The following is a 15694-nucleotide window of genomic DNA, read 5'->3' on the forward strand; positions in this document are numbered from 1 at the left end:
AATGACTGGGGAAGGCACTGGCAAACCACCCCGTATTGAGTCTGCCATGAAAATGCTAGAGGGCGTCACCCCAAGGGTCAGACATGACCTGGTGCTTGCACAGGGGATACCTTTACCTTTACCTCTATACCCACATTCCTGCTTCATAAATGACTCTTAGGGGCTTACACCATTCTCCTCTACTGAATTTTATCCTCTGTGACTTATGTTAGGCTGAGAAGGTATGATTGGCCCAAGGTCACACAGCAAGCTTTCATGGCAGAATGGGAATTTGAACCAGGGTCTCACAGATCCCCATTTTATGTTCTAGTCAGTACACCATATCTACTCTCAGGACAGCCATGGGATAGAAACAGACCAAGAAAGAAAGCGATGCTGCCTTTGAAGAGTCTTTGATGGCTGCAGCTGGTTTGGAACAAGTTAATCCATTTCTTTACAGGGGGTAGACAGCAGGGGATACATGACAATGTTCCTTCTTTCCTACATCCCCCCCACCCAAGCCTATCCTAGGATATATAATACGAATAAGTGAAGGCAAAAAGCTCACAGATTAATTTCGACAAAGAAGGTTATTTATGAAGTCACTGTTTTTTCAATGCTATAGAGATATTTTATAAAGAATTTTTTAAATCCAAAATTCATCAGGGCACTATCCAGAAATCATCCTTCTGTACTTATGGAAAAGAGCTAAGTTTTCTTCCCTGGGAGCCTTTGATTGCCTCTCTGCATGCAAAGACATGTGCTTAATTAAAAGTTTTAATGGGAAATGCCATTAGAGCTAGACGCACAGTGCATACCAAATTGTATTTAAGTTTCTTCCACTCCCAAAAATAGTAGGGCCATCTCTACACTGAACTACAATTGCAGGCAGTTTCATTAAAATATAAGCATATTGTGAGATTTATAACCAAATACATAAATATTATACTTCTATGAATGCCATAATATGGCAATCTATTTGTTTTGTACAATGCCAGATATTAGAACTTGCTCCATCCCTATTTTGAATTGCAGAATTATTAAGAGGTTACTTTCCAGTTATTTTCACAAACTTTATGATAAAGTAAATCACCAGCAGATGCTGTTTTAAGCATATTAGACAACTGAATTCAATAATATGGCTGTAAATAACAGGCCTCATACATAACTCAAACAGTTTAACAAATTAGTTGGAAGATGAATAAACCGTAATCCCATTGATACTGTTATTTCTGTAGGCTGCTATTCTATTATCTAGAACATAATTGAACATAGATCTTTAAAGGGTAAAAGGCTGCTAAGAAATCCATAGAACTATGCCAATAAAGGTATTCTGTCTGTCTGAAATCCAAAGCTGCAATGTTGCACTTTTTGAAGCATGCAACCAGACTCAGAAGTTGCAAAGCACCAGCTTCACTGGCAGAATCTCTCCAGGGTCTAAGGTAGAGATTTTTTGCATCACCTGTTGTCTGGACCTTTTAACTAGAAATGCTGTGGCTTTAACCTGGAACGTTCCACACGCAAAACAGCTGTTATCAGATCTGATTTCAGCACCAAGCTGAAAGAAACCAAAATGTGTAGGAGTTGCATTGGAATGGGTTTCCTGTCCTGATTTGAACTTCTAATGGATGTATGCCACAGGATTTTCCAGCAGCTGTTTCAGGCAAGTTCCACCCACTAAATGGTTCTTTTCTGTGCAACTATTAAAGGCATGGGAATCCATCCCTGCAGAGTACAGTTGGAGGAATATGATCCAGCTATGCACAGCAGCCTAGCTACTGCCATGCCTAAAAATTGTGGCTCAGTAATAAAACACGTGCTTGGCATGCAGAAATTCCCAGGTTCAATCCCCGGCATCTCCAGTTGAAAGGAACAGGTAGGAGGTGATGGGGAAGAAATCAGCTTGAAATCCTGGAGAACCACAGCCAGTCTGAGTAGCCAATGGTGACTTAGACAGACTGAGGATCTGACTCAGTATAAGGCAGTATTGTGTGTTCGTGTGATACAGACCTAGTATACTCAATGCACCTGGATGGGAGATCTCCTAAGAACTCTAATATTTTTTATTTTATAATTATAATGACATTTATGTCCCACCTTTCTAATTTCATGAAACGTAGGTCAGCATACATACATTTACCCCAATAATTTCTTTAATAAAATGTTATTTTAATCACTATACCATTACTTTTTAGAGATTTTTTTAATGGCTTTGCTTTTGTTCTGGCATCAATCCTCTGCCATTCTGGCTGTAGCAACATCTGTTTAAATGCTACCCCATTGTTTTTGGCTTTTAAAATTCATTAATGACCCAGGGAAGAGATACTTGGATACAAAGCTCAGCCTTTGCATCATCTCATCTGTCTGAGGGAAGTCTAGCTTAAAAATAGATGGTATGGCTCAAAAGTCTGGCTTGCAGCTAAAATCATGAGCTCTGGCATTGCCTTCCAAAGCTCCCCTGCAATGTGATGCTTAAAATCAGCAAAGGCTGAGTTCACGGATGTGTGGTCTATTGGCTTTGTAAAGTGCATCATGTGTAAAATGCACCTACACTTTGCAATTTTGCGCAGCTTAAAGCATGCTTTATTGGATAAGTAAACAATCCTCAATCTGATTTCTCAGTCCTGGGGCCAAATTGGTAGCAGAATGTTGAGCAATAACATTTCACCATAAGAGAGGTGATTGTGTGTGTCCACGCTTGCTTCTCACTTCTCTCTCCTGTGTTCATGCATGTGAGAGAATCCTTCTCATATACTCTAAGATGCAAAGGCCCAAAGGGTAGCTTCAGCATTAGAAGTTAGCCCCTGGAATGCTGCATTAAACAATAGGCTCTCCTCCCCTTTTGTCCTAGTCAGGGAATTTAAAAATAAAAGCAGTATTAAAAGCAATATCAAATCCATGGACATTTGTGCATAAGCACATGACATGATCAGCAAGCAAGTATCATAAAGGCCTTTGATAAATGTAAATTAATGTCTGCAAACCAAAGCACTGTTAGTTATCATGCACCCATACAGATATTACCGATTTTTATATTTGCTGAATTTGTATGCGTACACATAAATTCAAACCCACCCTATGTTTAATTTCCATGTATAGGTCATAGTAATAAAATGGAAAACAGGTAGCTTTAACTGGATAGGATATTGTACATTTGTTACAACAGCATATTGCTGTTGTGTGAATGTGTAATTCTTCCCCATTTCTTTTTTTCTTTGAAAAAGTAGCAATAAAAACCTGCTGTTTCAGCTTCGAAACAAACTGAGAATATGTGAATCATTTGGTTTGCAGTACGTTTTGCGGAAATAAAGTCACAGTTTGAATTATTTGTTTATGTCATATTAAAGCAAGGATTCCTTAGTAGGGCTTCCCAGCAACCTGTGGCTCAGATCCTGGCACTCAGTGGGCAAACCTAGAAGAAGGGTGGTACCCAACGAAGAAAGAAGAGGTGCCTGGTAAATATTTTTAACCATGAAAATAATATTAGTACAAACAAGATGCCCCATTTGTACTTTGTAGATTGCATTTAGAGGAAAATGGTTTTAGGTTGAAGGAGAAAGCACACCTTTCTCCTAGGACACCCTCACCGGTAAAGCAGTAAATAATGTACACAAAGTACAGCTAGTTATCACTTTCAGTTTCTATAAACATAAATGTTTATATTTATAGGCCGCCCCTCCTGAGCCAGTCATCATGGGATGGCACACTAAAACAATAAACACTAAAATAATAAACACAGTTATAATAATAAAATGCTAACAATTTGATATCATGAGCTGAGTCATTGTCAGATAATCCTCCTTAGGAGGGGAGGATGTAGAAGGAGAACTCTGAGCCAGTAGGGGAGGCCCATGTGGTATACTAGCTGTGCCAGCTAGTACACTGGCCTCAACCATATGCCTGGTGGGAGAGCTCCATCTTGAAGGCCCTGCAGAACTCTGCTAACTCTGTCACAGCCCTGATGTTCTCTGAGAACTCGCTGCACTAGACGAGGGCCCAGGCTGAGAATCAAAAAATAAATCTAGCTAGAAATAAATTCCAGGTAGTCTCTGCATGTTTTTACCCATTAGGTACTGCAAGCAAGTATCATGAGTATTTCCCCCCTACCCCACTGTTTTTAATTGTTTTTAATTGTTTTTAGGTGCTCTGGAGAGCTACAGACCTTCATGACAACCACAAACAAAAAGAAATTGGGGGACATTTTTAACTGTCGATACTTAGGGAATTTGGTTTAGGATGGGAATATACCCCAAATACAAACCGATGCTTAAAAATGAGAACTCAGGAGTCTCCTCCCTACTGATCTCTATTGCAAAATTTGTTCCTTTCTCACCATTGTGAGAACGTTTCAAGAACATTTATGACAAATGCATTAGCACCTGCCTTAGTCACTCTCTTCTAAAGAATAAAAACAACGAAGCTGAAAGAATATACCGAGAAAAGACAATGATAGGATTGCCATCCAGTTGAGAAAATCTGGGAGAAAGGAACAAGTTCTCAGCCTCACGCCGATATGCGGTCACTACCAGGATAGAATTCAAGCGATGTCATCACACTGAGGCAATGCTATCAGATTCACACAAAATTCTGTGGTTAAACCAGCGTGTGAAGCAGCAGTGAAGAGATCTGCCCTTTGAGAATGGATGCGCTCCACCAACAACAACCAGGTAATGGTCCCTCGCCCTAAAGATGCCTGCCTGGCCTCAACCAGGGCCAGAGCATTCTCTGCCCTGGTCCCGACCTGGTGGAATGAGCTCCCAGAGGAGATCACGGCCCTGACAGAGCTAAAACAGTTCCACGGGGCCTGCAAAAGGGAGCTCTTCCACCAGCCATTTGGTTGAGACCAGGCATAACCAACAACATCTGCAGGGCCCCTTCTCCCTCCCTCCCAGAACTCCATCAGTGCACTCTGGACCTGTTTGCACTGTTGCACAGTTACAATTATAAGTTATAAGTATTATTGTTATTGTATTTATACGTTATGGATTGTTTCATGTATTGTTTTTGCGTTTTATGTAAACCGCCCTGAGCCTCCGAGGAGGGCGGTATATAAATAGAATAAATAAATAAATACCAGGGATGGTGACAGGGGACAGACACTGTTGGGGAAAACTTGCCCACTTTATTTATCTTCTTCCAGCTAAGGGAAATAGAACAAAACCCTCACATTTTGGTCCAAATTTAAGCAACTGTATTCATTAGGACATAAGCAGATATCCTTGGAAACACGGCTCTCAGAGATGTGGAAAAACAAATCAGTGGAACAAAATGCTTTGTACAAGGCCAGTTTCCACCACAGAACTGAGAACTGTGAACAACAACAAATTGTCTACAGCTTGCTCTAGGCCAAAAAAACACAACCAAAACAGCATAACTGCTACACCCAACCATCATTGCGACACAAAGGTCAGAGAAGACAGAGTGAAATATTTGACATGAGAGTACTGCGAACCTATTGCTATTCTTAAATTGTTAGTCCCTTTGGGGAGGGGAGAATCTCAGCTGAGAGACTGGGTGCAACAGACAGGCACAAACAGTTCATATACTGCAAAACCTGGTCTACATAGTAAAAGTGCTTTTTTTAAATAAAGTAACAGGAAATATTTTTTTTTATAAAGTAACAGGAAATATTTTCCTTGTTCATGACCTTGACATTCAGTAACATTATTCTAATTTGATAATTGGGTTTCTCTGTTTTCTTCAGCCGACAGTGATGATTCATAAGTTGCAAGACTACATTTATCATACACAACAAGAAGGAAGGGATAACTGGGTTCAAATAATCTCAGTGGTTTTGGACTACCTGTAGATGGCTGTGATTGTCTTATGCAGACCTTTCGCACTGTAAATGCCACCATAACATTGGAGTCCAAAAGCTTGATTTTGTTCAAATGCATTAGGTAAATGACACCTCTTTCCTACTTCTAGCTCACCAGTAAATACATTAATTTTGAAGCCCTCTTATCTGTGTCCATGGAGGTGAGATGAATGGTAACTAGACAAGGCTACTTTGGTGGTGGTGCCCCATCTATGGAATACTGCCCTTCCCCCTGCAATGCTCACTTGCCACTTACCTTGTTGCCTTTTATGAACCAAGCGGAAACTACAAATTTTAGTACTTTATGGCATCATCAATGGCTTTATGACCCATGTCTATGATAGGTTTGTGTGCTGTGGTATTTTAATGCTAAGATGGGGTGGTTTTAGCACTGGTACAAAAGATATATTGTTTGTTTTTACTGCTTTGTTTTTAACTGATGGACACTAAATCAGAGATTTCATTGTAAGCTGCATACAAATGTGCTAAATTATATGGAGAAAGAAAGAAAGAAAGAAAGAAAGAAAGAAAGAAAGAAAGAAAGAAAGAAAGAAAGAAAGAAAGAAAGAAAGAAAGAAAGAAAGAAAGAAAGAAAGAAAGAAAGAAAGAAAGAAAGAAAGAAAGAAAGAGAGCTGAGTCATTGGAAAAGACAATCATACTAGGAAGAGTTGAAGGCAACAGGAAAAGAGGATGACCAACAAGATGGATTAATTCAGTCAAGGAAGCCATGGCCCTCAGTTTGCAAGACTTGAGCAAGGCTGTTAATGATAGGATGTTTGCGGAAATGCTAATTCATAGTCTCACCGTAAGTTGAAAGTGACTTGATGGCACTTACACCCACAAATATTAACCCTTTTATGGTATTGAGTAGATGCTACACAATTCTGTTGAGGTTAGAGATGGAATGGGGGGGGGGGTTTAAGGGAAAACAAGAATGGTTAGAAATGGACTTTCATAAACAATTCCAGTTAGGGAAACAAGGTTAAAAAATAGCACATAGCCATAGAACAAATGACGTTTTAATGTATGCATGCATGCAAATTCTCTTTCTGAAGCTTCATTGCAAACACATTGGTTTTGGTTAGATTTATTTTTTTCTAAGAAAGTTTAAAAATGAACACTGACCTTTTAGTGCCAAACATAATGATAGGCAGTTTACTTCACATTTATGAGAAATCAGCACTTCAAAATCTTGTTCCAGTTGACCTGGTGAGGGGGGAAAGCAAGATCTTAAGGCTAAAGAGATAAGCCATATTATTACAATCTTGAACAATTATTTCCCAGTAAACAAACATTCATTAACCTTGAAGGGGCACCAGGCATTTCTACCGAAAACTGTAAATAACTTGCTTTCAGCAGACATTGCCATTATAATTGTGCCCTCTCCACAAGCAAACTTCTTTGCAGAGAATTTAATGGCTTTGCTATGTATTTCCTTTAAAAAAAAAAAAAGCTGGTATCCAATTTTCTTCTGTCCCCCTTGCAAAAGGCATAAACCCTACGTAGATGGAGAGCCCATGATCTCATTCTGAAACGTACTATGTTCATCCAGTCAAGAAGTATTCATATCCAGCACTTATCTACTGCTACTTTTGATTCTTGCCATATGCAGATGTATAAAGCTGATTCAATGTACTGAAATCTGTAATCTTCTCATTAAGTTTTTTGTTTAACCGTAAAGACAATCCATAAATTGGGTTCAGTTTAGAAAAGAGACAACTAGGAGGGACATAATGCACATTTATAAAACTATGCACAAGGTAAGGAGAGTGAACAGAGAGAACCCCCTCCCCTGAAATACTAGAACTCTAAGGCAGCCAATGAAGTTGATGGACAGTAGATACAGGATGAATAGAAGGAATTACTTTATAAAAGTCATCAAAATGAGGAATTCATTGCCATAGAACTGCTAGAGAACATAGAGATCACCACAAGTATAGAAATCCTTAAAGAGGATTAGGCAGATTCATGAAAGACAGGTCTATCAGTGGCCACTAGCCATGGTGACTAATGGGAACCTTCACATTCAGACTCATTTCAGAAGTATACAATGGCATTGTAGAATGGCATTGTATACTCCTGAAATGAGTTGAAAAATGCACAGTTACTGATATCAAGGACTGATACTCTGTCTCCTAATAAAATGAGGTTATGGAAGACATTTAGCAATGTGGAATCTCAAAACAAATGGTCAATTAGTTACAAGTGCCCTCAGATTAACTTAGTTTTGACTAATAGCAAGATTTTGGATGTAATCTCTGTCCTTAATTTGGAATGTGCTGCAGGGGACTCCACATTAGCACAAACATTTCTGTGTCATTCCAGGTAAAATGTCTTGTTAGCTCCAGCTGATAAAGCAGCCATATATATATATATATGAATCTTGGTTTGAGCATTGACATTTTCATCTCAGTCGGTCCAATTTTCTGTGATTTATCATCACAGTGCTCCCTCACTCTCGGTGGAAAAAATGGATAAGAAATCTTCAGCATCTCTCTCCCCTTCCTACTGTCTGTCTGATTCCAAGGACAGCAATAACCACCCACAAAGAACAGTCAATGGCCACCTACCTACACCCACAAGTTGTCTTTCAAAGACTGTTTATGCACTGGGAACTTCACTGCCTCACCTCTCATGCAGGAGCACAGATCGGGGGCGGAATAGGTGCACCAGGCCAAATGCTCCCCTCTGTGGGTGCAGGAAAAGGTGGGTTAACCTGCCACGACTAAAACTCCAGTCTGCAGCCCTGCATAATTACCTCCAGTGCATAAACGGTCTAAGTCACCCCACACAGACACAGCTATCTAGCATCTAGCTATCCCAAATTTACTGTAGGTTAAGGTCAGAGGATGAGTTACTATATTACATTTGGGGCGACAAACCATATGCTAATATCATTTATCCTTCTTAAATGTTTTTTACCAAAATCTTAGGTCCTCTAGCAACAGTTATTCTAGTTTTTCCCATAGGAAAACATAAGCAGCTATTTCTTCACTGGGGAGAATTCTCTGTTTACTATAAGATGGCTAGGGAAGCTACTTAAGAAAGCAGACTTCACTCTTCCCACTTACACTTAAACACAGTCTGAAAACAGTTTTCTGACACTCAAAGCTTGTTTGCAAACACTGCAGTGCTTGGCCCTTTGGAAAGTCTAAAACCTTACTTGTGTGTGTGTGTAAAGTGCTATCAAGTTGCAGCTAACTTATGGCAACCTCTCATGGGATTTTCAAAGCAAGAAATGTTCAGCAGTGGTTTACCATTGCCTTGCTCTGCATGGCAACCCTGATCTTCCTTGGTGGTCTCCCGTCTAAATACAACCAGCGATAACCCTGCTTAGCTTCTGTTATCTACCAAGATCAAGCTTCCCTAGGCCATCTAGGTCAGGGGAAATTTTACGTAGGAAGCAGAGGGATGATTCCCACAGAGGTACAGTACTGTTTAGGAAGTAGCAATGTCATCTTGCTTCCCATATGGTTCTCCTAAATCAAATATTCCTATTCCATCGGAGTGCTTGAATATGCAGTAAATTCTTAGGTTTTGCTCTGTCGTTCAAGTGTTAGTAAACCTATTACTCCCCTGATATGAAATTTCCCAAACCAGATATTTACATTCAGAATCCGGCTTCCATTGCAGTTCTAAGCGAGTGGTGTGCATCCTATGCATATTGAAGTCCCACTAACTAAGCTTATTCACATGTAGATTCATACAGGAGTGAATGGCACAATAGCCACCCGCTTACACACAGCTCAGGAATGTCCCGCTCTCAGTCCCCAACACATGCCACTGGCCAAGAAAAGACTACTGAAATTGATAACAAGGGTTTAAGCAAGTCATTCTCAACCCAACAGATTAATGCCTATGATGAAGATGATAATGAGGGCCAACAGGAGGTAGCCCGTAGATGCAAATCTTACTTGCGTTGCAGCTCTTTGAGTTCCGTAAAGCCCAGGATGGTAGCTCATGAGTGCTGCCCTGCAGGGATGATGAGCAGCCTTGTCAATAATTCTGTTCATGGAAAAGCAGCGAAACAGAACTCGCCTGGACCCTGATCTTGCTTGGACCCTGATCTTGCCTTTGTCATATCATTTAATAGAGAAATACACGTGCAGATGAGGCTGAAGGATATTACAGTGGCTAGAGCCAGTCTGGTGTAGTGGTTAGGAGTGCGGACTTCTAATCTGGCATGCCAGGTTCAATTCTACGCTCCCCCACATGCAACCAGCTGGGTGACCTTGGGCTCGCCACGGCACTGATAAAACTGTTCTGACCGGGCAGTGATATCAGGGCTCTCTCAGCCTCACCCACCTCACAGGGTGTCTGTTGTGGGGAGAGGAATGGGAAGGCGACTGTAAGCCGCTTTGAGCCTCCTTCAGGTAGGGAAAGGGGGCATATAAGAACCAACTCTTCTTCTTCTTCTTCTTCTTCTTCTTCTTCTAGTTTCATATGTAAATGGCATTTTATTAAAATATTGAGCCTGATCCAAAACAAGGTTAACTATGCATGTCTGTAGAACATTCTACAGTATCCTTTGGATACCTGTGTTTTATTTATTATATTTAGATAACGCCCTCCCTTGTGGCTCAGGGTGGTTTACACTAAAACTTTCATAATATACTATAACTATCCAGAAAGCCCGTTGCAGAGAGGAATGCAACAAGCGCTAGAGGGGGGCAGGAACTGACGCAGTACTTGCAGTTGCTGGCCGTTTCTGGAGGGTGGGCACCTCGAGGTGTGGGCTCTGTTCCCATGACCAAGCCCTATGAAGATAGGTTGAGGGACTTGGGAATGTTCAGCCTGGAGAAAAGGAGGTTGAGAGGGGACATGATAGCCCTCTTTAAGTATTTGAAAGGTTGTCATTTGGAGGAGGGCAGGATGCTGTTTCTGTTGGCTGCAGAGGAGAGGACGCGCAGTAATGGGTTTAAACTACAAGTACCACGATATAGGCTAGATATCAGGAAAACTTTTTTCACAGTCAGAGTAATTCAGCAGTGGAATGGGCTGCCTAAGGAGGTGGTGAACTCCCCCTCACTGGCAGTCTTCAAGCAAAGGCTGGATACACACTTTTCTTGGATGCTTTAGGATGCTTAGAGCTGAAAGTTAAGTACTTTTCTACCTCATTCAATGAAAAATATTGAACTTGTTGAATCTCTCTCGTTGAAATCACTGGAACATAAAAACTTTTGCATATTAGAATTCCATCAGCTTCTGAAAGACGTCATTGGTAAATTGATATGAGACAAAATGCAAAGGATTGTTGAAATAGGTACCATCTAGCCAAAAGGCCACAAAACTAAAGTCAAATACATTTTCTGAAATTTTGTAGCCAGCATGTGAAGCAGATTAGTAGCTTTTGTAGAATAAAGAATGTATCAACCCACCTAACTTTTTTCCAGTTGAAAAGCAATTAGAGCTCTCGATAACTGCTGCAGTTCATAATTACAGAAAAGCATCATGCTCCGTACACTTGGCTATATGCCTTTAATTAACTGACACCATTACAAATTTCCTGTTTACAGAGAATCTTTATAGATTCCACACAGCCTGTTTTGCAAAATCCAAAGATAGATAAATTATAAATGTGAGCATGATTTATTAATTACGTAAATTGGGAGGAATATCAACACACTGAACCTGTCCATAGCCTGCAGGAGAGTCTGCTTTAATAAACACCAGTGTAAATTGTCTGCCTATATTACAAAATTCCCATCTGCAAAAACTTTATTGCTAAAGCAGGCTCCATTAAAGAGTAAACTGTCTAGCCCTAGTGTTTTTCTATAATTCATGTCCCACACATGATCCAATTTGCAGTCTCCCACTCTATCCATTGGAAACAGCCGTCTGCGAAGTATTGCTTGGAACTACCACATAGGCTTTCACAGTGGTGAAAGGTCACAAACATTGTCTCAAAGCACCATTGGCCTGGTGCAGATTTAAATGCATAACCATGCTAAGCATTAAACAGGATTGTTTTCTTAGTCCTGATTAACAAATCAGCCGTATACAGTATTTGCTTATTTCTTGGGATGGCCCTTCTCATGGGAAAGCATGCATAAGATGGTAGTATGAAATGGGTAGCCGTGTTGGTCTGAGGTAGCACAATAAAATCAGAGTCCAGTAGCACTTTTAAGACCAACAAAGATTTGTCCAGGGCATGAGCTTTCGAGTGCTTGCACTCGAGGGCTTGCACTCGAAAGCTCAAACCCTGAATAAATCTTTGTTGGTCTTAAAGGTGCTACTAGACTCTGATTTTATTATAAGATGGTAGTAATAAGACTAATTTGCCACCTAACAAGCAAGAACATGGATTTATGAAGTACTATTTATAAAATAATCAGCAGTAGATTGTCCCCAACATCTCAATGAACATCAGACTTCAACAAGGGTATATGATTATGACCCTGGTAAAGGCTTGGAAAAGCCAGGGGAATGGTGTGTGTGTGTGTGGAAAACCTTCTCAAGATCTCTATCACTTCTCCACATTAATGGACATTTATCATGGGCATCCAGAAAAAGTAGGCAGCACCCTACTGTGATATGGTTTGATATATTCTGATCTAAATTGCTCACAGTGGCATGATCTCAGGAGATGTAGTGATGGCCACAGGAATAAACAGCTTTAAAAATGGAATAGATTGATTAATGGAGGGTAAATCGATCAATGGCTACTAGCCATGGTGACTGAGAGGAACCTCCAGATTCAGAGACATTAAACTTCTAAATCTCAAAACCAGGAGTCAACATTAGGGGAAGGCCTCAGCCTCAATGCCTATTGTTGGCCCTCAAGAGGAAATGGTAGGCCACTGTGTGAGAAAGCATGCTATATTCTTATTATATTCTTAGGATCTTGGAACCTAAGCAGGGTCAGCCCTGGTTGGTGTTTGGTATGGGAAACCATCATAGAAGTCCGGGGTCACTATGCAAAGGGAGGCAAAAGCAAACCAGTTCTGAACATCTCTTGCTTTGAAAACCCTAATGTGTTACCCTAAATCAGCTGCACTTAATAGCACTTTCCACCACCACCTGAATTTGGCCAAAGTCTAGATTTCCAAGTGAATTCAAACAAAAGCAGAGAAAAAGCGAGGGTATTCTGATTTTGAGAGGGCAAGCTAATGAGAGGCAGAAAAACAACCTAAAATCCTACAGAGTTGTTTTTACGTTTGAATTATACAAGAAATGGATGACTCATATATATGTGGGAGCGCTATGCTGGAAACACAGAATTTATCAATGAAATTGCTTTTGAACACCACAAGCTGTAATGAACAATGCACTTTTTACCTCTGATGAAGAGGTTGTGAATAGAGGCAAAATTGCACATGGCGTGAATGAACTCTACTCATTATCTTCTGCCGATGAAGCTTTTGGGACTGAAGCTTGCTAATAGGCTCACCCTGTTGAAGTGCATTTCAACATATGTACTTTCCAGCGAAGGAAACAGAATGCTGAAGATACTCATAGCTTTTTCCACCCACATTGACAAGAGGTGCTTTACGTAATAGAGCTCATTAAAATTAAAATCACGGTGAAATCAGGATAACTCAACTTTTAACTTTTATGAGAAGTACAGGCTGGGCATCAAGTGAACTCCAGTTTAAGGTTCTAAATCCTTACGTTTAGATATTCAACAACTCGTGGGCTAGCAGTGAAATCCTAAGCAGAATTACACCCTTCTAAGTTTATTGACATCAGTGGGCTCTCTGCTTAGGACTACATTGTAAGCCTGACCCTGGAACATGCTACGTGATATTCTCCAGATGCCAATTCTCTTTAGTCTTTCGACTAAAACTTCCCCATACCTGTGAGCCAAAGGCCAATATATATATTGTTTAAATTCTGCCAAGAAGAATAGATCCAAGTGAAGGACTTCACCAGCAAACACTAAGTTGGAAAAACAACCACTGATAACAACCACTGATGAAAATACCTTTGAAAACGGTTTAAATCTGGAGGCCGTTTTGGTTGTTCTATTAAAAGAAGAGATAAGACATTTCTATTTACATTTATTGTTAACTTGTTTAAATGTTTATTACAGCCTAGGATAGGTTCTTTCTTCTGTTATTACGCCAATTCTCTCTATGGCAACTCTCCTCCTCTTCCTCAGAACCATACAACCCCTTGTATTCTCTCACCTGGGCCTAGTCTGCACACATAGGATAATGCACTTTCCATGTGCATTGGCAGCTGGGTTTTCCTGTGCGGAACAGGAAAATCTACTACGAAAGTGCATTGAAAGTGCATTATCTATTGTGTGCAGACTAGGCCTAGGACTGAGGTCAAGAGGAAGAACTACCCCCACCATTTTTTTCTCCTCAGTCACATTTCCTCTTCCTCACAACCACTTAACTGATATCTGTTCCATCAGCAGCAGCCACAAAAAGAGAGTAGCAAACCCTATGGGAATTTTGATGACATTGTTAAGGGTTTTCACCATTCAGAATTGTATGGATTTTTTTTTCAGCGGAATAATATTCCTGTAATAAAAGCCAGTGTTTCAAGAGAATGGAAACTATATTTTAAGGCTGCTTCCACACAGGGATTTTTCTCAGACAGCTGGCAATTTCCACATTGGTGGGGAATGTGGAGAGGGGGTCCACACAACCCTGAACTCTCTGAGTACTACTCTTAGTATTTTCTCCTTTTCACCCAGAAGATCCTTTTCTTTGGCTCAAAAAACAAACTGCGAGATGGCTCCAGGAGGAAAGTCTATTGGGGATGGGCATGAACCAGTGCACAAGCCAAAATTTGTCACAAATCTGGCCCAGTTCATGCCCCCCAAGCCAAAGTTCTTCCCTATTTCCCAAACTTTTGTCCAGTTTGGAGGTTTGGGCCATTTAAACCTAGGAGCTGAATAGGGCAGTCCTTCCATCAGCTGGCAGCCATTTCACAGTTTTGTCAAATATGGGTGATCCAGGTCTGCCAAAATGGAGTAGGATTCAAAACTTGCTTTTAGTTTTAAAAGGGTGCCATATAGAGGATGGAGCAGAGTTGTTCTCTCTTGCCCCAGAAGGAAGGACCAGATCCAATGGGATGAAATTAAGTCAAAAGAAATTCCATCTAGACATCCGGAAGAAGTTCCTGATAGTTAGAGCAGTTTCTCAGTGGAACAGGCTTCCTCGGGAGGTGGTGGGTTCTCCATCTTTGGAAATTTTTAAACAGAAGCTGGATAGCCATCTGACGGAAAGGCTGATTCTGTGAAGATTCAAGGGGGTGGCAGGTTACAGTGGATGAACGATAGGGTTGTGAGTGTCCTGTACTGTGTGGGGGGTTGGAATAGATGACACAGAAGATCCCTTCCAACTCTTTGATCCTATTATTCTAGTTTGAAGAATGAAATTTAGTTTATGAGAAAAAGATGAACTGCTTTGACTGGTAAATTTTAGTGGTTTTATAAATGCAGTATGATGTCTTTTGTTTACATATTTTAACTACCATATGACAGTCCTTTGACTGTTGCTATCTACTACCAGTTAGTTGCTGCAAAGGCACGGCAGTTTTTTTTTTTTGTTAAATAAAAATTTGCAAAAAGCTGCCTGTTTCCATTCAATTGGCTGGAAAGAAGTGAGTCAGAAGCCAGCCATTTACGTACTTGACAATAATGGAGACAAAATTGCTGCATTCTGTTTCATATTACTCACTTCTAAATTGTCTACTAAGTTTTTATTATGACAGTAATTATGCGTAGGCATTCCACACTGCCAACAAAAAGGCACATATAGGAATCTGTTTTTATTCTACTTTGTGTGTGCATATTAATGAAGTGATCAGTTTTCAATAAGCACAATTTATGAACAGACTGGGGAATCAGCACACAAATCCAGCTCCAATATTTTAGCCCCCAGAAAAAGAAATCAGTGAGACATTACGCTAAAGTGTAAGCAGTTTCCTTCTGCTCTCTTA

General features: G+C 40.3%; 1 protein-coding gene across 4 annotated transcripts in view; it reads right to left on the bottom strand.

Annotated features, from left to right (window-relative positions):
* The window catches only part of OXR1 (oxidation resistance 1), a 232331-nt gene that overhangs the window by 193426 nt on the left and 23211 nt on the right, over window positions 1-15694 (bottom strand). For all 4 annotated transcript variants that reach the window (XM_077351668.1, XM_077351666.1, XM_077351667.1 and 1 more), the window contains exon 2: window positions 6923-7003. In XM_077351668.1, coding sequence (XP_077207783.1) covers window positions 6923-6939 — 17 coding nt within the window. In that variant the 5' untranslated portion in view covers window positions 6940-7003. The remainder of the gene's footprint in view (window positions 1-6922; window positions 7004-15694) is intronic.

This window comes from Paroedura picta, chromosome 9 (assembly GCF_049243985.1).
Source record: "Paroedura picta isolate Pp20150507F chromosome 9, Ppicta_v3.0, whole genome shotgun sequence".
In the NCBI taxonomy this organism is placed as follows: domain Eukaryota; kingdom Metazoa; phylum Chordata; class Lepidosauria; order Squamata; family Gekkonidae; genus Paroedura; species Paroedura picta.